Source organism: Meleagris gallopavo, chromosome 4, assembly GCF_000146605.3.
Source record: "Meleagris gallopavo isolate NT-WF06-2002-E0010 breed Aviagen turkey brand Nicholas breeding stock chromosome 4, Turkey_5.1, whole genome shotgun sequence".
NCBI lineage: Eukaryota > Metazoa > Chordata > Aves > Galliformes > Phasianidae > Meleagris > Meleagris gallopavo.
The window spans coordinates 57,925,037-57,947,429 of record NC_015014.2 but is presented as its reverse complement, the minus strand read 5'-3'; the positions used below and the strand labels follow the sequence as shown (position 1 = coordinate 57,947,429).

At 37.5% G+C, this 22,393-nt stretch overlaps 1 protein-coding gene across 2 annotated transcripts; it reads left to right on the top strand.

Moving 5' to 3' along the window:
- The first annotated feature begins 42 nt into the window (after nucleotides 1-42).
- C4H4orf50 (chromosome 4 C4orf50 homolog) lies at nucleotides 43-21,509 on the top strand. 2 transcript variants are annotated; one of them, XR_002114547.2, is made up of 5 exons: nucleotides 43-707; nucleotides 1,110-1,292; nucleotides 9,120-9,362; nucleotides 10,475-10,879; nucleotides 21,392-21,509. XR_002114547.2 is itself a non-coding variant. In XM_019614966.2 (4 exons), exons 1-4 carry the CDS (start codon nucleotides 627-629, stop codon nucleotides 10,817-10,819), a joined length of 852 nt encoding a protein of 283 aa, XP_019470511.1. In that variant the 5' UTR covers nucleotides 43-626; the 3' UTR covers nucleotides 10,820-13,447. The 2 variants fall into 2 exon arrangements, 1 of the variants encoding a protein (XP_019470511.1); XM_019614966.2 differs by lacking the exon at nucleotides 21,392-21,509 and having other exon boundaries at nucleotides 10,475-13,447.
- The last annotated feature ends 884 nt before the right edge of the window (nucleotides 21,510-22,393 follow it).

The following is a 22,393-nucleotide window of genomic DNA, read 5'->3' as shown; positions in this document are numbered from 1 at the left end:
ATCTGTACTTTTTTTTTTTTCCTCCAAATAATACTGTATTCATTTATAGTAGAAGGAGATTTTACCTGACAGAATATAACACATTTTTTTATATTATCAGAAAGCAGGTTTCTTGTGAATAGTAAGCATTTTTATCATGAAATACAAATCAGGTCATCTGCCTCACCTCATGCTAGGGGAAATGTATCCATCATTTCAAAGCAGAAAATTGTTGATGTTTACTTTTGAAAGCCTGCCATGGAATGAATGTGCTGGAAATCTCCCTGTGTTTCTTGCACTCTACAACATAAATAAGAAAGGGGAAAACTTTTTCCCAAGAGAGTATTTTGGAGGATTCACAGATCAAATGGGAGTATGAATGCATAATGAATGATATCAAGTCTTTAATGTGATGTGGCTTTGATGATATAGGGTTCCATTTAAAAGCATCCGAAAGCACTTGGTAATACATGAGTCCAACATCAATGCTAGGTCTTATCAATGTACAAACAACTCCTTACGTTACTGCAGGGTGTTTGTGATACAAGGTCATGCAGTTATGTGAAGTATATGCTTCAGAAGTCGAGTCTAAAACAAATATCCAAAAACTACTGCAATATTTTTAAGTGACTATTGAAAATATTAATATGGTATGTTTTTCAACCTTTCAGACGAAAGAACTCCAGAAGAGAAAGTCTGAAGTAATGTTGACACTAGCTCCTCTAAAGGTAATATATGTTTTTGAAGGCTGATGCAGGCTGATGCAAAGGGATATGCCTGTGTTTACAGGCTTGCTCTTGTTTTTAGCATCTCGTAGTTTCTCTCTTTGCACCTGCTTTCTGCAGTTCCTCCTATCTTGGCTGTTTGCTCCAGTGGTTTAGGTGAGGGTTGGCTGTTATTATAGCTTGCAAAAGTGAGTTTTCACAGATAGAGAAGTGCCTGCCTCTTTGCAGTTTATCTGTATGTACATATTGCTGTTGCAGGATGCAGAAGCACCTGAAAGGCCAAAAAGTATAGGACTACAGTATACAGTTTTGGGTCAAAATGTGTGGAATTTCATCAGACACAGAATATAATTTTGCAGTCTGAACAGGGAATGAGATCACTGTTTATGTGTTTATGCTGCATAGGCTAAGTTGGCTTGCTTGACCAGAAAATGCCAGGAAAGGAACAGCTTCATTATCAGAATGCATGGCGAGTTTCACCGTCAAGGATTTAACAACTCCATGTTTGATGAAGAGGTGAGGAGCTTGGTGAACGACATTGCCCTTGCAGAGTACACAGCCACTTTTACAACAACATGTAATCAAGAGGTAAGCATCTACACATCCTTGCAGGATCCTCTGGTTTCCGTTAATATTTTGTCAGTGATTTTTTGTGGAGTGTTTAGTGAGATTCAGTGAACAGTTATAAAATATCTCTGGGCTTACTATTGCTTCAGACCAAGAAGCAGACTGGGTTGTTTTACTGCAATTTTAGTCAAGGTTTACATATTCTGGAGCTTATCACCAGATATGTCTGTGCTCCATGCAAAAAAACTTTTAGCTAATACTTTGATGAAATAACTGACCTGGTGGATAATGCAAGATAACTGATACAATTTGAATTTTAATAGTATTTTTGCATTTTCTTCCTGAGAAATCTGAGATGCATCATTGAAGAAGAAATCAAAAGAAAAGAAAAAAAAAACAAAACAGTCTGGATGGGACTAGATTTTGGATATAGCTATGTTTCTGCAAGTGTTTCAAGACACGTCCCAACACTGTCTTACCTAAGCTCACACTAAGAATGAGTGTTTTGTGTGGCAGAGTTAGTAACTCTTCTGTCAGAAAGGTAGACAATACTTCACTACCTTCAGATGTTTTCTCAAACACTGTTGTGATAAATGAGCATATAGTAAGGGACACTTACTGTCTCCCTGAATGCCTAATTGTCACAAAACTAAACAGCTCTTAACAGGATAGCATTAAACTGAATCATTATCTGGATGGCTACTGAGTTAATTTGGGAAGTAGGAGCTCCAAATTCAATTGCTTGCTTCAGCAGACATTTAGCTATTCACCAAGCAGAGCACAAATCTCTTCACATGGTATCCAGCACTGTGTTGGCCAGAGGTTCCACCAGGTCTTGGGGACATGGGGATTCATACCTGCTTTCTGAATCTTGCTAAAGACAGCCTGGCTCTTGCTGAGCCACATGATGCTAAGCTTCAGACCATTCTGAGTCCAGATGTTTCAGCTGGCTGTGGAAAGTAATTCCCTGTGTAAGAGAGGAAAACCTTCCTGCCAAGGCAGATTTTTGTGCTCCCATGAAAAAAAAAAGATTTTCACGAATAAGCTTTCCTATGGAAAACATTGTAGTGAGAAAATATCCAATTGACCCTTCTACAAGTTTAATATATATATAAGTAGTTGCAATCACAAAGAGAAGGGAATGTTTCATATTCACAGTTCTGTGCTGACTTCTGCAGATATGTATTAAACTGAACCGAACTTTCATCTTTAAGAATTATGTTTTTCATCTCAACTCTTATTCTCTGCTAATCACATCTAAGATTCCCAGTTTTTTACTGACATAAAACTCCTTTGAAAGTTCATTCTTTGTCCTCCCCTGAGATTTTAACTTCTAAATCTTTCCTAACACTTGAATGCTTCCAGAGAAAATTTTGCAGATGTATTTTTTTTCCTTCTTGACATACGGATTTGCACTTGGCTTTATTCAATTCTGGATCCAGTGACAAACGGAAGTCTGTTACACATTGGCGTCAGACTTGCTTACTTTAGCTTAACAATGGATTTCAACTGAAAGTTTGCAAGGATGCATGAAGGTGGCCAGCAGGGAGAGAGAAGTGATTGTCCTCCTCTACTTGGCTCTTGTGAGGCCCCATCTGGAGTCCAGGCCTGGGGTCCCCAGTACAGGAAGGACGTGGAGCTCTTGGAGTGGGTCCAGAGGAGGGCCACTAAGATGATCAGAGGGCTGGAGCACCTCTCCTGCGAGGGAAAGTTGAGGGAACTGGGATTGTTTAGCTTGGAGAAGAGAAGGCTCCGGGAAGACCTCATTGTGGGCTTCCAGTACTTAGGGAGCATATGAACAGGAAGGAGAATGACTGTTTTCGAAGGTGGATAGTGATAGGATAAGGGGGAATGGTTTTAAACTGAGACGGGAGGTTTAGGTTAGATATTAGGAGGAAGTTTTTCACACAGAGAGAGGTGACACACTGGAACAGGTTGCCCAAGGAGGTTGTGGATGCCCCATGCCTGGAGGCATTCAAGGCCAGGCTGGATGTGGCTCTTGGCAGCCAGGTCTGGTGGTTGGTGACCCTGCACATAGCAGGGGCATATAGGGAGGTTGAAACTAGGTGATCATTGTGGTCTTTTTCAACCCAGCCCATTCATGATTCTAAGGGCTGATCCCAGAGCCCTTTGATGGACCGCATTCAGTTCAGTGCCAGGTCTTGCATGGTTAAGTAAAAAATTATGTGCCTGCTTCTCAAACAAATTTTCTTCTAAAATTATTATTTTTTATAACCAAATGTGTAAACACATGAAGATAGGATCAGTCTGTCCTAGTTGTGTGTGAGGATGGTGCGGCATCAGTAGAGGACATATGAAAGTCAACACGTCACTTAAGACTAAAGAAAAAAGTGTATTTATTCCTTTTCTTATTCAGGATACAGCATATGATTGGGCATTCTCTTCTGTTTGCCAGAAGTACTTTTATTTCAAATACCTATCTCTAATACTAAAACACTAAGGCAGTGCCATGCAAAACCAGACATCTTTAGATATATACCTCACAGCATTGGAGGCTGTGTCCTCAGTCACTGTAAATCACTGTTGTCCCACTGACTCCATTTTACTGGAAATTTCAAATGAGTTTGGTACAGCAGAGCAGCACTCATTCTGAGAATTGACATCCTCAATTATTTTCACAGCCCAATGTTACAATCAAATATTTTTGAGTGAGAACTAAAATTTTCTTGAATCATTTCGTATGCCTTGTTCTTGTATATAATGTTTCAGTCATCCTTTAAAAAAAAAAACAACATGCAGAAAACAAACAAACAAACAAAACAACTTTGAATAAGTTATTTAGAAAAAGAAGTCAATTTTCCTTTTCCTAACATATTTTGAAAGTCCTTATAAGGAGAACTAGACTTTAAATTAGACTTTCTCACCGTAGAACTGTATACCATGAAATTCTTTCATTTGCAATTTAATTTAGTAATTTAGTAAAATTAGTTTTGTTTTAGTGTATCATAATAAGCATATGTAATTATACTTAAGGTTTTATTTAAATTCATTTTCATGCAGAGAAAACGTAACTGTAAGTGTAGTGAAAGCAAAGACTGTGTGCAGGGTTTTGAAAAAAAAGCTTAATCATGCCTATCTTTCAATTTTGAAAAAATATATGGCTTCCTGGGAGGACAAAGGAATAACAATCTATTCCAAGACTTTAGGAGGCACTAAGAAGTAAACTTCAGCGATTTCTAGACTTTGAGATACACTCTCATTTTAAAATGCCTAAATGGAGAAATCTCTGGAGCCTCTTGTCATAGAGTGATAATAAATTTGGACAACAGAAATAATTTGAACTTTGTAATTTGTGTTTGGAAGTTAAAAAGTGGTCTGTAAAGATGTGACGCATGCCAGGGGCAAAAGCAACCTCTAGTAGGTGCATTTGCCCTCAGCAAAGTGCCATGGCTGGGGCTCATAGGCCCAACATCAGACAAAATATATGAACAACCTCCATTTTCATCCTTTTGTCACATCCCACTTTCATGATCTTCTTTTAAATGTTCATTTTTTTCAATTGGAAAGGATTTGTTGTCTTACTTTTTTTGCTGAAGTAGGATTAATTAATGGACATTATTAACAGTTATTATTTCTTTGCCCTTTCCAGTGGAAAGCACATAGAGCAGCTTCATCAGCTGATAATATATATTTGTACTTACTGGACAGGTAACAGAAAAGACTAGGACTGGAGTCTTCAATAGCTGATGTGCTTGAATTGGTAACAGTGGAAAGGAAGAGAAGATGTTTCAGATAGCTAATAACTAGGAAATGTGAAATAGGAGCCGCCACTTTTCTTCTGAATTTGTCTACTTGCACTTTAAGAAACAGATTTGACACATTTTACAGTCTCATGCATGAGGCTGTCTCCATGCTGCTTTTGGTGTGCTGGAGAACCACACAGCGGAAAAAGAGAGCTTGGCTTGCCCTTCACATGAGCTCACCCCAGACTGTGCAGTTGTGCAGTATTTTCAGGCATTTTTTCTCTCTTTTAGGGTGTGTGTGGAGAAACAGGAGTGTGTTCAATTCTTTCCCACAAATGTCTCAGCCAGCCAGTCCTGATTTTACGTCAACAGCCTCCATTCAGATGACTAATGGTTGTAATGGATAATGCTGCTGTACTCAATCACTTCAATTTCTCTTGCACAGGAAGCCTTTGACTTGATAATGTATTTTGTATTCTCTTTCCATAGTGGATCTGAAGCCATTGTGGCTATTTGCCCCCTTTTCTCAGATCCAAGAGGTGATTTGTGCAATGAATATAATGAGAAATGGTAGTGCTTTTTATTGCCTTTCATGGAGTCATCTTAAACCTCGTACATGGAAAGCTCCAGGCAGAGAATGTGTCCAATGCAGTGAATTATGTATTTTGCAGAATAGAAATAAATGTGCAAAACAGTGTAGCCTAATCATCCTTTCAATCAGGGGATTTCTTCAGAGGTACTTTTCAGCAGAACAATGTTTTTTATTTATATATACAGATTTATATATGTATGTTCTCTCTGTGCACTTCTTTGCAAGAAGGCACTTATCACTTTCCTGTGAATCATATTTGAAGGAAACAGGCCTACAATAATATACTCTTACACTTTCCATAAAACGATTTGTACATTAGTGTTGAGATCAGAAGGTTTTCTGACACCTAGGATGAGATACAATTCATGTTTGATGCCTATAGTTCAGGCAGCTACATCTGTAGAAGTTACTCTGCTTCTGTCCATAGCTAGTGAAAAGAAAGAGGTACTGACAAACAGATACCCTGCCCATTTTATCTGCTTAGATGTGGTAAGAAAAGTCTAAAAAGTGACTTTCTCTGTTGTAGCAAGAGTCAGAAAGAGTTTGGCTAGCTAAGTCCCACACTTGAAGTGAAGGACTCTGAGGTTTCAATCTTTTGGGGGCCAAGATTGGAATTCCAAGCAGATGGAAGAACCACGATGGTGGTTGTTACTTAGTCATTTTGTTAAAGAAGGGTGGAATCCATTGCAGAGGGATGTTATTTTTGACCCTCAAAAATATTTTAAAACAATGAAGGATATAAGATATGGATTTAAAATTGTTAAGGGCAACCTGTCATTTCCAGTGAAATAACTGATAAAGCTATTCAATAATTATCCCAGTAACTCAAACTTTATTCTATTAATGACACCAGTATCTTTTTCTGTTTGTAATATGAGAAAGGGTAGGGTTTTTTTTGTTGTTGTTGTTGTTTAAAAAGTGATCCTTTCAAGGACTTGAAGTGTAAAGTTGCATTCTGCCAAGCTTGGGGGAATATCACAACACTTCCATTTTTTCCCAGCTGGGATAATTTGTGGAAACACTAAAGGAAAGCAAAAAATTATCAAAGTAAAATAGAATTAATACTGTTAATAAGCTAAGTGTGATAATTATCTAATAAAAGAAATTCATACATAGACATTGAGATAAAAATCTGAAATTTTTGTGTTCATAAATATAGTGTTTGGCTACATCCGTAGAGCTAGAGAAAACGTAATTTTTAGTGTTTCACAAAGCCTTATGAAATGCTAAAGATGAAACTTTTTGAGAGAATCATACCAGCTTTCATATACAGACCTTTCTGTGAACGCTTTGTCAGTGTGGCAGCAGTTCCACTCATCAGGGTTTGCATTAACTCATAACCCACATTTCTGCTGATTCTTGATACATCGGCTACAGCAGAATTCAATAATCCTGGAACTCAAAGGAGTTTATGAGTTGAATATTTGAGGGAAATAAAAGAAAGAGACTTGAAAAAGATTATTTTTTACTAGCAATGGAATATATGACTGTCACAGCTTTGATAGAGTTGTTTTTTTCCTGGTAGCTTTAGCAGCAATCCTGCCTACTGAGGAGGACAGTGATTTGCCTTTGCACGGGTCGTTGGACTCCATAACTTGTGCTGCTCCTGCTGAGTCTCATCTATCACTAGGGATGCCTCTAACTGTGCTTCCTGTAGTGAGGAAATTATCATCAAATAATTTTAGATCCAATCTCTTCATGCCTCAGAACATGTCAGGGCTGCCTTTTGTAACCCCTCCACTACTTTCAGCCAGCCAGCACTTTTTGTGAGTGCTGGTGACAATCACTGCCTTCATAACTTTGGTTAGAAGCCAAGGACTTCTGGAGATTCCTTTGGCTTCAGTGTTTACAGGAGAACATCCAAATGTATAGCTTTTGCTTTCCAACTGATCTGTGGCATTGATGCTATGATTTCATTGGGTGTTCATGCCACCCTGCCTAAATAAACACTATCCAGATCACAGACTGTCTGTATAATCAGCATAGAGAAAAAGCAAGTCCTCTAGGGAGGAGCAGCAAAGTTGGTCCGTGTGAGTGGTCTTTCAGTTCCTTGATGTTGTTGTTCTGTGCCTCACCTGCTGCTCAGCCTGAAGTAAAAGAGACAGGTGGTGGCTGCTGTCAAGGAGTAGCTGTCATCTCAGCTGGCAAAACGAATTGCATTTGGTGCTTTAATGGGATCGATGGCCAGAATTCAGTGTTGGTTCCCCCCTCTTATGATGAGGAGGCAAGAATGTAAGGTTCAATGGGATCAAAGTCAGTGTCCATCAATTATGTTTGTCATTCACGCTCTCTTATGTGGTGTGTCCTGGGGAAGATTCTGTCCTGCAGCACACCGGATCCAGAGATGGACAGGCACAATTCAGGTTACCAGTGCATTGGTGTATTTAGGAGACACAAGACACGTACTCTAGGGAGCCTAAGAGCCAAAAGTGTTGTTTTGTAAACAGGGCAACAGGGTAAACAGAAAAGTGAGGAGCTTTTTCAGGTCAGGCTAGCTTCTATCCTGTAGGGATTTACGGTCACCTCCAAGGCTATAGCACAATACATCACCACTAGCATCTGTGTGCTCTGATCCTGGTATTGGAGCTCTCGAGCTGCTTGCAAGTTGCATATTACACGTAAATCTCCATGGTTATCACTTCTGCAAGATGGTGAAACTTCTTTCCTTGGCACTGGCAGCAATTCACACGTTGTATATTCTCCTTTACTTTGTCACAGCATTTTGTTTTGGTGGATCTGCTTGCCAATAAATAATAATCACATTTGGGGGATCACTTCAAAACAAGTTTACATCATTATAACACCTCAGATCCTCTTGTTTTTTTTTTGTTTTGTTTTGTTTTTGTTTGTTTGTTTTTGAATGGATACAAGTGATGTAGTTAATGCTTATTAAAGGCATAGAGAGAAAAAGCAATATATTTATTTAACTAAAGTACGTTTTATCTTAAATAACAATTCCTGATTTGGAACATTTATAATATTTGCATTTCTGGAGTTTTTGCAGGAAAATTAATGACAATGAGGTGATAACTTGAAATCAAATGCATTAATTTTGGAAGTAATTCAAACAAGCAAAAACCTAAAGGCTGAAAATATAGTTAAAAATTGTAAATTCATTTTCTTTGCAACTATAAGGAAAAGAATGTATCATTAATCTTGTTTCATTAATAAATTTGTACTTAAAACAAAATTCTACTTCTTTGTGATAGTCATTTATTTGCAGTGAAATCTTCTCTTCCTGTTGGCAACTATTATGAAAAAGTACATTATTAATCAAGCCACATTTCTGTCTTAATGTGACGTCAGTTTTATTGTTGTACAGTAAAATCAATTAAGTTGATTTAAATATGGAATAAGAGGATGTGCCAAAGAGTTTGTGCAACTGAACTTTTAAAATCCATTAAACTTAACTTCCTTGAGCATTCTTAAGTAGACAAGCTTGGGTTTGTCACTAAGTAAGAGAATATGTGTGAAAGAAACATGCTTTAAAAGTTTAAATCCTTCAAGAGGATAAATTGTGAAATCTTTAAAATTAGACATTTTGTCTTGCAGATGCTGCCTTCTTCCACAGACATTTCAGAGGCCAGTGGACAGTCGGAGAATCATGAGGCTTCAGTCAGGGTGAGCAGAATGTCAGGGTCAGTACCTGCAACCTTTCTGCAAGAGGCAGATGGCATCCACAGTTCTCACATCACTCCAAATATATACACCAGTTCTTCTGTAAAATTAACAAGTCCAGAGAGGATCATAGCCTTGCATCGGGAACTAAGACAAAACCATCAGAGAAACTGCCAGGTCAGCAAAGTTTATTTCATTGTTTTTATTTTAGTTAAATGTATTGTTCTTGACAGTCATTTTACAGATGCTATAAATATTTGAATGGTCTCTTCCAGAGATGCATATTTTATCGTTAGTTTAAACAAGCTGAAGGTAACAAATTCTTAACGTTTTTCATTATGCATCTTCTTATTGCCTAAGAAATGGTTTGATAAAAATGATTAAAAGTTGTTTTCATCATGGTATATGTTCTGCTGAAGTTATCTCTGAAAGTTGTTCAATGTTAAAAAAAAAAAAAAGAGGATTATTGTGTTGATTCTGTCCTACCTTTTTTTCCCTCCATTTTGTTTTTTTAGTGATCCAATTATTCCTATGCCCTGAAGCTCTTACAGTAATTTCCATTAACTGCGGGAATCCTGTTTAGAACAAAGTTGATCAATTGCAATTGCATTTGTGACAGGCTGCTGCTAAACTGAACACGCAAGAGATTTCACCCTCTCTAAGACAACATAACCTCTCCATAATTATACAGAAACAAAATTTGAGTAATTACTGGAGCCAGTTAGCTAGAGCAGTTATAAATATTGCTCTACTGAATTTTCCTTGTTAAAATAAAAGAAATAAAACAAGCAGTATGTAGTTTCTACTTTTCAACTATTATGTTAAAAAAAAAAAATCAAGTAAGACATTAATGTCTCTCTTTAGTTAAAAAGTTTATTATATTAAAAATGTTGACTCAGAATTCTGGTAACATATAGAACTCATAATTATTTTATCCAGGACTACATGCGACAGTTTAAACTGATTTCCCAGTGGTCTTCTTTATCACTGTCATATATAAAAAGGATAGATGAAAATATTGTTGTAGAGGAAAATTATTAGGGAGAGCAGAATGCAAGCAGCTCTTTGATGACCCTGATCTTTGATAATTCCTGGATTTATTTTTTTAATACATTTACACCATGTGTCCTTTAATTAAATCACGGGAAGAGAATGATATAGACCTATTGTAGAATTATATGGGAAGCTACAACTGAAATCAACCACAATGTCCAGAGTGACACGTTTTCATATGGGATACAGAAATACACTAGGAGGTCCGAGATTATGTTTTCTTTGTTCCTCCTCAGATGCCTTCATTTGTCTCCTCCAATACAAACTCAAGGACTGACCCCAACCTGTCCATGACTCATGAGGAAACACCTTGGCCTCCACTCCCGAAGATGAAGGACGCACTGGAGCTTTCGAAGCGTGACTGGTCCATGCAGGGGAGGGACTGCTTGTCCAAATGGGATGATGTATTTGGGGGTCAAATAGGAAATCAGCATGCAAGTGCTATTCCCCAGGGAATTAAACCGAAAGATGTCATTACAAATAATGCATGGCTCTCTAGAGAAAAAACAGATGGCTCAACCTCAGCTACCACAGCAAAAAGCTCTTTGTCAGACATGTTGTCAGCAAGTAATAAAGGTTGAAATCCTGTGGGAAGAAATCAGCTGCATGGGAAAGAATAAAAACCTCAGAAATAAAACAAGGTAAAGCAATGTGATATTCCCATTGTAATACTACTTTGTATGTATAAAAAGTACTGCTTATTTTCTAAACCAAAAATATTTTACTAGATGTTTGAGGTGTCTGGAAAATTTACATGAGAAACAGCTTTAATCATTTTTAAGATCAGCATTTCTTAGAAGACTTGAGATAACTGAAACCAGCAGAGTTTTCAACAGCCATGCTGCTTCTCAATTTTTGCTTTACCACTTGTCTATGATTTGTTTCTCCTTTAACTGTGAAACAATCTATTAAATCACTTTTGTTTTTATATACAACCTATTTCTTCAGAGTGCATTGGCAAGTTCTGAAAAAATATCTGGCTTGAGTGACAGGAACTTAAGGAGATATTGTGGCATGGAATTCCTAAATTCCTACTTTATGTAAATGTGACAGTAGTTTTGCTGTTAGTAGTTCCTTAAAGTCGTGGGATTTTTTTCTTTTTTCTTTTAATAAGCTGACTTACAGCAGGATACTCTGTGTGTTCTTGTAGATGGTACTATCCATAAAACACCATCCTTCAATTGTTACTTTTAAGCCCTTCATTCAAATTCCGGTTTAATTTTTTTAGCGGCTTTATTGTTTCAGAGTGCTTGTTTAGATGACTGCTTGGGTCATACGGTCATATGATGAGTGCCATAACAGAGCTCCTGGGGTGGATGCTGTGATGGCAAACCCCTATACCTGCAGTAAACACAAGTGAAGGCAGTGCCAGGCCAGCTGCTCTAGCATAGCTGTGGTAGAGCTTCCTTGTGAACCTGACTCAGAAATAGATGTGGTCTGGTCTGTGTGAACCTTTGATGGAACCTGGGGTAATGGGAGGGAGCAGGAAGGAGGCATATATGAGCCAAGATAACTTGAGTCTGGAAAATTTAACAGAGCATTATTGCAAATCACCCTAAACACTTAAGTGCCATTTATGTTGGGATCCTACCAACCAGGGTTGATATTTTTGGAAACTCAAGTATTCAAATTTCCTAGCTATCTTTATTTTTAATCACTTTTATTAGGAAAGGGCATTTTTAACACACGTTAATTTGTGACGCTGTTCTGTGCTTTTTCACTGCCTTCATTGATTACCCCCAATTGATTCATAATGCATTATTGCTTTTTTGTTGCTGCTCCTCCAAAGTCAGAAATAAAATGACTGGTTTTGAAGAAGTATTAATGCACATATTCACTCCTCATGGTGGGAAACCCATCTTAATTTGCTCAGTAATGTAGCAGAGCAATTGCTTACAGCAGTAACAGAATTGATCTTCATCCAAAACCTCTTTAGAAAATACACACCACATGTCAAGGGAAATAGACTCTGAAAATGATGTTTTAAAGCACTGTTTAAGCAGAGACACCTATGAATATCCAACATCTGGAATTCTGCTCTCATCTGTCTTCCTATTCTTTCTAATGCTGGCCGCAGTTCTGAAGATAAATCTGATGTCCTGCCACGAGTTGTCTTATTTAAGACTAGGATATTTCAATGTAGAAAAACACATTACTTGACACTTTCATATTGATAAAATGATGCTTTAAAGGTCAGCACTTAACAAAAACTTTTTTGGAGCTTCATCTTGCTGACAGTAAGTTACATGAACTGGTAGCTCAGCTCGGCTAGAGGACAAATGATAATGAAGCGTGTTAATAATAAGGATATTAATAATATTATTGTATGATGATAAGATAACCTGTTTTCATAAATACCATAGTATCTTACCATGAAATGAAGCCTTTCTCAGTCCAGTCTCTTTCTAAAGATAACTATGGCTTATCTATTATGCTTTGTGTTACAACTAAGTCGGTTAATTGGCCCCATTTTTCCTTCTGTTGAAATTGTTTCCTGAACAAGGTCTGCAGACACACAAAGTTTTTAGTTGTGGGAACAGACACAGACATATTACAACAAGGAGCTCCATAATATCTAGTGGACTTGAGAAATTCCTCAAGCAAATAGATTATTTGCTGGCACTTTGTAGCTTTGCTTTGCAAACCATAGATTTTAATTAAAATCCTTTTTTTTTTCCCCCAATTCTTTAAGAAATACATTCTTCCTACAACAATAAAAAAAAATTAAAGATGTGCAGATAACACAGTTCTAACTTTTCTATCCATTGTTTTTTACTTCTGCTAAATAAAAATGCAAGATTTTAGATATCGCAGTGGAGGAATGTTAATGATTTAGCAGCGTTCATTTACAGTGTTACCTACAACAGCCCTAGAAAAGACAGATCATCTAAAGGCTTTCTTTTTGAAACTTCTGTCCTACTCCATTTCATCTTAACACTGAATAGGCAAATGAGAAATGATAGTCATATTATGCCAAATAATTTTCTGCTAATTGATGTACAAGATTAGATGAGGGTTTACATCAGCAACAAGGTCTTTCAAATTCTTTAAACACTGTAATTTATAAAAACCAGCTCCAAGTCGTACAGTGGCAGGACAGATGGTTTGTGTACTGGTGTCCTGCCAAGCTGAAGCTGAAGCCCTTTGGGAGTCTGAGCTTGCTAAGTGATTCATACAGAACAATTAATATTTCCTCTTATTCCTTTTTTTTTTTTAACTTGAGAGTTGGTAACAGCATGCTTAAAGAACAAAACTGAACAATTGATTTGTGTTAATTATCTGTTGCTTGGTATCCAAGGACTGCTCAAGTGAAATGGCATTATCTGAGCTTGATGGGTTTATCAGCACGCCTAGAGGGAAACTGGACATCAGTATACATCCTACTAACCCACACTCTCAGAGCCTGTTTTCCATCAAGACCCTTTCAGTTAAAAAGAACTTGTTAGAAATGTGACAAAGCTGTTTGCTAGGATCAACAGTTCACATCAAATTCATTCTTGTTAATACTTTCAGGTAATCTTTGCTCTGTTCTTTTTTCCATGCTTGAACTCATCAGTACTAAAGCCAAAATATCTTATTTTAGCAGTTTTAATTTTAATTTTAAAGTTTTCTCTTTTCTCTCTTTTTTTAAAGAAGTGTTATTTAGAAATAGAATATACATGCAATATATGGAAGAAGTAACCTGAAATAGTGCATACAGTGTATTTTAATGCTACATGAAAGGTAAACTTAGAAAATAAAATGGTGGTGCAGCTCAGGCAAAAAAGGGAGCAAAACTTAGTATGTTCAGTGGAAGTGATGCCACCATTAGCTCTAGGTCCCCATGGTGTTAAAACATCTGGAGAAAAGGGAAAGAGGTTCTTATGGAAGCCTATCACTTCCTATCTAATGCTTTTCTCTGCTTATGAATATACAAGATCTGGTGATGAAATTGGAGGCTCAGACCATGGTAACTCAGTCTCTTGCTCAGGACTCACATTGGTATGGGTCAGAATAAAAATGAGTAGCCAATGATTGTATTTTCTGCAGTCCTTAAAAAATCATGATTACATTTTTGAGTGGCAACTCAGATGTGTAAGAATGCTATCTAGTATCTTCTTAGAAACAACCTTTTCCTTTAGTCTTTAATCTGATAAATAATAAAGCCCCTTATCAAAACCAGATAATGCATGGAAGGTTTTTTCAGTGCTGACCTTTTTCATATGACCTGATTAAAGCAAGAAACTCACAGATCTATTTGTGCAATTGTATTCTTAACAGGCCAGCCAGCTGGTAGCTTTACTTAAGTCTATCATTCTTGCAGAGCTTTTTCTTGTGAATAAAGAGAATATTTTCTTTCCCCAGACTGTGTCCCAGATCTTACCAGTCAGTATAATGGTGAACCATGGGACAGTGTGTTCCTTTACACATAAATAAAGATGAAATATTTATGAACACTTGTATCCTTACATATGTATAAATGCAGGGGATTGGCATAAGTGATGGTAATATAAAATAATCAGGAAAAGTTACGTTCTGCAGAGAGAAAGATCAATGTTTGTGTAAAAAATTTTTAACACTTTTTTTGTCTTGTTTTTATATGCATAACATCTTGAACTTTTGCTCCTGTACTGGAAACAAGGCTGACTTGCACCCTTGTTGAACCTTCTGAATTGTAGTAAAAAGCTTGAGGATATTTTTACAGATGATGGGTCAGGTTCACGGCATGCTACAGCAACTCTGTTTCAATCTGGTGACCCAGACCAGCTGTTACCCCGGCTTCTCTGGCACTGAGGTCAAAGGATCAAGGATAGAAAGAGTGGGATGTGGTTTTGTTTTTGTTAGTTTGTTAGATTCTTTGGTGGTGTACAAAGAATATTTAATGAACAATTAATCAGAAATTAAAGTGTTAGCTGTTCTGTCATGATGTGAGAACATGGAGCAGAGTAAATGGGAATTTCAGCAACGGATTCCTTGAAGTTCACTTGGATGGACTTACACTACTTACTTTTAGACAAGAGTGAGAAGTTTTGAGTGGTGTGGCATCTCAGCATATTGCTGTCTGGCAAAGCGCTCTTTAAGTGGGAAGCTCCTAGAGCACACTGTCATTTTTTGTAGTGTGGCTCTAAGGCTGAAAGTTATGAGTGATTCTTTCTTGCTCTGAGCCACAGCTAGGAAGGGAGAACGTGGCCATCTACTGGTGCCCTGCCTTGCCCCCACCATCTGCTGGGTTCCACCTCTCTGCTTTCCCATCTGTAGGCTGAGGACTTCATCTCTCAGCAGCCACATCTTAGTTTCCATCTGGCTGCAGGCAGTCCCTTCTGGTGAGGGGGCTTTAAAATAAATCTAGGAGTCAGGCTGCCTTTGGCAGTAGCTGGAGGACACTGGTAATTTATGGATGTGCTTGGAGCTTACCTTGGGGTGCACAAAGCTGTTCTCAGTTTAGGACAGCTCACAGATGTGAACCTTCACAGCAGCAAATGTTAAATGTGTTTCGGAGGCAGGGAGTTTGTAATCATCTCTTTAATAACTAAGCTTCAATTCTGCTTAATTTGGGATCTAGAAAGTAGGATTCATTACGCTAAGTGTAAAGTTAATCTCTTGAAACCTCTGACAGTCCTGAAGAGAAATCAGCACTTGGTCCAGAGGACAGGGTTCATCTCACAACAATCTGCACTCTAGAGCTGACCCTTCAGCTCTCCGACTGTAAAGTTAAGACAAGGGAGATCTTGAATGTTAGGTCTTTACTGCAGAAGAAAGGGAACGTGATTCTTATCCTCCTCCTGTGTCCTAAACAGCTGCTGTCTCATGAGAGATAACTGACATTATCACTCTTTCTTATGATGTTCTATCTATTTTTTTTAATGTTCTGTCTGAGGACTTTTCTATGTATTCCTTGGTTTATCTATATAGTTTTAGCTTTACTTATATTCTTCAACTCTTTTGAATTCACTTTAAGGCATTTAGGTAACAGTTTATAAATATATTAAATAGGAAATAAAAGGTGTATGTAAATCTGAAGCCTTATTGACCTGACGTAAATTCTCTGGGGGCCGCAAGAAATCAGAGACAACATTCATCAAGTGAGGCATTGAGCATACATCTGGTGCTAATACTCAGGAGTTTTTGCATAAAAATAGAATAAATTCACTCTTCTTCATCTGTGAGCTGTGCACTAGTCTTTACTTACATATCCCCTTGAACAGTGTAAAATAAAACAATGTGGAAAAGAGCTTAACAGCTTATAAAATGGTGTATTCAAGTGTGTGGATTCAGCCTGGCTTGTGGTGAGTTTTCTTCAGTGGATTCATACCTGCAGTCACTGCCATTCTTCTGGGAAATCACGTAAGCACATGTTTCCTTTAGAGGGCTTCTGACCTCTTTTGTGTTCTTCTCTTTAATTTCTTTGTCCTAAGTAAGGTGATATTAAAAGAAATCCTTAACGGTAATCATTCCCTGGGAGCTTTACAGACCGTAAAGGATAGAAATAGTTTCTGCTGCTTCTAAATTAAAAGCAATTGCTCAGACTCTTGCAAGTCTCCAGGAGATGACATGTCCGCTAAGAATGAGTGCAGCCCTGTGCATGAGCAAACTGAACTGGAGAAAGAATAATGTGATTGTCAAGACACATCCTTCAGTTTAATAAACCATTTTGAGAAGAAAGCTCTGCCTCAATTTAAAAGTAGTCCTTGGAAAAAAAAAACATAATCTAAACTTTAGCATGAAAGTAAGCACTCTTCTTGTTTGAAATAAACGTACTTTTCTTTCTTCTGTAGTACTGGGTAACTTCCACAGTAGGTTAAAACTATTGTAAATCAATCGTATGTGAACAAGGTTATTATATTAGCAGTATTATTAGTATATCTTTGAATTTATAAGCATGCATGTTTTATTTCCTAAGCTAGCTTTTCCCTCAGAAGAGCTTGTCCTGTCGGTAAGACTTATTTGTAATATCATGTTATATGCTATAAAATGAATTACTACCTTTGAGCTCTCAGTTATTCAGAAGTTGTAGCAATACATCTCTCCTGGATTTTCTGTCTGGTTAGTGTTAGGGGCTTCCTCCTGCTTCAAAATGACTGGTTTGGGACTGATTATCAAGTCATATAGTAAATTTGAATCTATAGTAAGTCTGAATCTGCTTCCCATTCTGTACTTTGAATCATCAGAACTGCATTCCATCTGTGTGTTTTACATTGGGAACCCTATGCATCAGTGCCATTGCAAGCTGACATCCACCCACCCATCCATCCATCATCTATATTCTGAAAGAGATTAAAACATCGATCACACAGACCCAGGCCCTGGATGGTGTACGGGTGCCATGTTCATTTTCACCCTCTCAGTATTGTTCTTGTGATTTCTAAAGATGTAGGATCCTGGGTATTTTGGGACTGCTGCAGCTGAACACAGTATTATCTGTTTAGGACCACACCATTAAAAAATCAACTTCTAATTTATTGCTTAAATTGTAGGCCTGCTTGATAGCCTGTGACACAAGCTGAACTCATGTTCAATAATTAATGTGAAATAAAAGAAAGTGTTACATGGCCCAGATAGATTAGATGTTCTTTATTTAATCCTGTCAGTCAGCCACAGCTGTTAAAATTTATATCCTCATAAAAGAAGGTACCTGTGCTGCTGTAGGTTTTCAAGCTAAAAGCAATTCATGCTGGAATAAAGTATATATCCAGAGCATATATCACTCAATAAGACTAGAAATAAGCATCCACAAATATAATCAGAAATTTATGAGGGCATATGCTTACACAAATATGACTTTTTGCCATATTGTTATAGAGATTTTTCACAGTTGTAAAAAGGAATTTGATATTGAGATCTAATGTTCTTTACATTTTAGTTGCTAACTAACTCCTCCTAAACCTTTGAAAACATCCCCTAATTTACTGAATTTGATTATACATGCCCATATATAATCATGTACAGCCAAAGATGTGGATTCTTGGCAACTTTTAAATTATGCTTTTATTCAGTGCAAGTTTCCAATTGAAATACTTACCCATGGGAGAATATAAATAAAAGTAAATGAAGAATCTCAGGATTGTTTAGCTTTGTAAAGCAGTTGAACTTTTGTAAAACTTGGCAAGATAACAGGAGTGCTAAAAAGACATTTAGTCACACTGGGCATTAGGAAGATGCTGGAGAGTTGGCTGCTATGCCACAGGAACAGCATAGTCCTCATTCACATGTAGGACTTAATGGGAATCCACAGATATTAAATGAATATTCCCATTGGGAAGGACACTCTTCTCCTTTTTGTGTGGAAAAATCAATATCTCATCAGGGAACCCTTCAATACAGAATATTTTGAATGAGCGTATGATAAATAATATTCTTATCTGCACTTGGGATATAGGGAAAATAATTTTCCTAGTATAATGAGTGATAAGTAGAACAAAGATAACATGGGAATAAAATGTAGCTGTTAGACCCATTTGATAATTTCCATCTGGATGGCATTTGCTTCTCTCTGTAAAGGGAATGGGAGCTGCCTATTTCTGGGCAATCTGTTCAGTTTCTTTTACAGGAAAGGACAGTTTAGCTATTCCTTCCATATGGGCATACATTATTACATCTAACAAACATGTTCATCTCTCATTTTAGCCAGACCCTCTAAGCACTCTTAATTCCTGGGTGGGTTGGGATGGGGATTGAATATCCTATTTTTCTCGTTTCTTCTTCAGAAAGCAATAAGGAGTGGAGAAGAACCACATTATTCTGTATAATTAGATGCTAGTTAGTTTGATAAAAATAAACTTTACTTGAGGGAATGGAAAGCAAGATAGCTGTAAGAGTAACAGTGTAATCATTGCTTCTCTTGGCCTGATGATGCTGTATGGACACAGGTCTGCAAGTTTAGCTATTATGGGCTTCAATTCATGCTAGCCCTGTCATAAATTAAGCTGGTTCTGTCTTAGTTCTCACTCTTCTTTAAAACAGAGAAATATTCTAGGGGTTAAGAAAATCACTATAGTTGTTTTGGCTAACCAAAGGGGGGGACGGGGGGGGGGAATGGTCACAAATTAAGAAAATAAAGAAAATACTACAGATAAGAATATGGTGTTTTAGGACTGCACCTCTCCCATCCCTCCATTGCTAGTGACCCCTGGATACTGACTGATCTCTCTTCTTTGCTTTGGTTTAGCTTGCTGGGCTCTTCCATCAGGAAGTTTGAGTTTTGTTTTACCACACCCAGCATCCTATGGACACTGCTCGGTCTCCAGTGTGCCTCGGCAGCTTGACTGGAAGCTCATCCACAGAACAGTTTGAAGTTAAAGCAGCCTTTTGTTGCTGTCACTGATACACAGTCATTGAAAGTTGTCACTCGGCATCAGATCTGTGATGCTATTTTTAAAAAAGGGTGGGGATAAGAAAAAAGGAAGATATGTGGAGTATACTTTCTGATCTCCAGAAATCTCAGCATGCTGGAGGCCTTTGTTCCTTCATAGCATACAGCCAGAGTTGGAGAGCTTCAGGTGGGTTGAGTCAGACTTGGTAAATAATGAGATAGCAAAACACATATCTTCCCCAGCCTGTGTGCTCAGGCTGGGGAAGATATGTGCAGCTCTTCAGAGCCTGGATGCCAAAGGGCTTAGGGGAAAGCAAAAGAAAAGGGTCAAAATGAAGAAACAGATGCTGTCTAGGCAGGAAATCACATTCATTTTGTTTACTCACCTGGCTATTGAGGAAAGCCTGTGAAAAATAACATGTGCTTTCAGCTGCTGACCTTTTTATAAGACTGTGACAAATACAAAACTGTTTTCCACAGAGAGCTGATGTTACTGCTGCATCACTTCAGTAACAGCTGTGGATTTTCTTCTTCTCTGGAAGTAGCTTTAAATGAGACAGAAGTACTATCTGATTTGCTAGCACAAATTAAACTATCAGACGAGTTTTGCTTCCCTTGCCACAGTTCTTAGAGCTCTTTTTGCTCCTTAAAATTTGTTCCAAATAGATCATGGCTGTTTCAATCCTGATGTGTGTGCCACCTTGACTCAGCTAATATCTAACCCTTCAGCAGTTGTTAAGGGGAGTGACATCATTAAGAATTTATTTTATGCCTTGAAGGCTTTTTCAGACCTTCCTATTTCAAGATGATATTGGCTACTGCTGGGAAAAGGGGAGCTGGGCTGCAGGTGGTGTCAGTGCTGGGATGAACAGGCTGTGTCTGAGTGGTACCTCACACATGCTTTGGACTTCTTATCAGCAGTTGAGGTCCACCATTCTGCTTATTGGTGCAGTTATTTTAGCAATAATTTCCTAAAATTCTTACTTGAGTGGTCACATCCTTCTATATTCTATATTCTATAGTCCATAGTCTATATTCTATATTCTATATTCTAGGAAAGGCAAATTGCAATTTTTTTTAAATGTAGCTTTTTGTAGTTACAGAACGAGAGCCTGCTTGTGGATAGAATGGAAATATGCTTGCAGACAGAAAAGGAAGACTAAAAAAAAAAAAAAGACAATAACTGAAAGCAGTTACTTAGAGGAAAATACCAGGGCAGACTGATAGTCTCCAAGGCCTTGATCATTTGCAACTCCATGAATTCTTGAAATAGTATCAGTTCGTATTCATTCAGTGAACCTTGATTAAGTTGTCAAGTTTCTCTTTGAACTCACATTAGATTTCTGCATGTTGCTCTTTACTATGTGCAGGATGCTCACTGCTTGATTACATGTTTTGTCCAGAAGCTATGATGCCCCATTCCTGGAGATGCTCGAGGCCAGGTTGGGTGGGACCCTGGGCAGCCTTATCTGATGGGTGGCAGCCCTGTCCACTGCAGGGGTTGGGTCTGGATGGTCTTTAGGGTTCCTTCCAACCTAAGCCTATAATTCTGTGTTAAGAACCACTTTGTTATTAACAAATGGCTTTCGAAGTGTACCTTCGTTCTTAATATTAGTGGTTTCTCTTTTCTCTTACTTGCACTTGTACTCAAATATCAGTCTTCACTGTAAAGCATTAATTTTACAGAAGAATCTATCTAGAAAAAAACAGCATTGTTATTGATAGCTATTGTACTCACATTTCCAAAGTCATTTCAGGACATATGTAAAGCAAAATTTTTGAAAAATTCTCAAACATTTCTACTCCAAAATTATGTGCCTTAACAGAAATCACCACTTAAAATTTTTTGTTTTCTATTTTTTAGGCAAGAGAAAATACTCACTGGGCCAATTCCTGAGCACAGATAAAACTTTTGGAGGTATGACTGATATTACAACTGGAGTCCCTTATCAGAGCTTCTAAGGTAAATCAGGCAATTATAGTAAAAGGGGAAGGTGGAATAAATTAGAAAACAAAGGGATAGCATTTCTTTTTAATTCCAGGTAAGTGCTTCTACAGGAAATATTTATCATGCCACCCTCTCCTTGTGAAACTCCAGACTACTTTTATGCTCTGGAAATCCTCAACCTCACAAATTAATTTGTCTATATTTATAAATGTATATATAAATATAAATGAAATGAGAATCACTTATTTTTGGTTCTTTAAAGCTGTATATGCACAACTAGCAACTTTATGATTCCTCTTCCTTTTTTTCAGTAGCTGTCAGTTCTGAAATGAACACTGAAAACCAAAGTATTTATGTCTTTAAGACTTACTTATTACTCCCCAAAAATGGCAGAATGTTCATTCCACTGTCGATTATTATGGAAAGCAGTCACTTTTTTAGGTTGAAGTGTTATTCTCTCAGACTCCTGCACTAAGAAGTTAGCAGCTATGTTTTCAGATATTGTCTTTTTCATTTTTTTGCTATGTTATTACACCTGCTTCTTTTAATTCACTATTTTTTTCTGCTGAAGTCTTCTTTCCTTAAAATAATCCTATTACCATGTGCAATTTGATGAAAACAATAGCTAGTGGTAGAAGACTGTGACTGAGATGAACAACTTCATGTTTTGCTATAGCATAGAGATAATGGAAAAATTCACAGTATTGTTGAGGAAATACTGATACTGGACTTCCATCCGGTAGTAACATCCCTATTAAATGAAAGCATTAAAGCAAATGCTGAAATCATTTTGTAACTTCAGTGCTGAACTGGCCAGTGGGTTGAAAATTGGCTTCACTGTAAGGACTCAGGTGAAAAGTTATGCTAAACTGAGAATACTGTTGACTTTCCTCACCAAAAGAGAGAAAACTCCAATAT

What these genes read in the sequence shown, in the direction of transcription:
- C4H4orf50 (XM_019614966.2), top strand. Translation starts at nt 627, where the DNA reads ATGGTATGTTTTTCAACCTTTCAGACGAAAGAACTCCAGAAGAGAAAG. An exon ending in CAACAACATGTAATCAAGAG is followed by an intron (nt 1,293 to 9,119) that starts GTAAGCATCTAC and finishes TTTGTCTTGCAG; the next exon opens with ATGCTGCCTTCTTCCACAGA. An exon ending in ACCATCAGAGAAACTGCCAG is followed by an intron (nt 9,363 to 10,474) that starts GTCAGCAAAGTT and finishes GTTCCTCCTCAG; the next exon opens with ATGCCTTCATTTGTCTCCTC.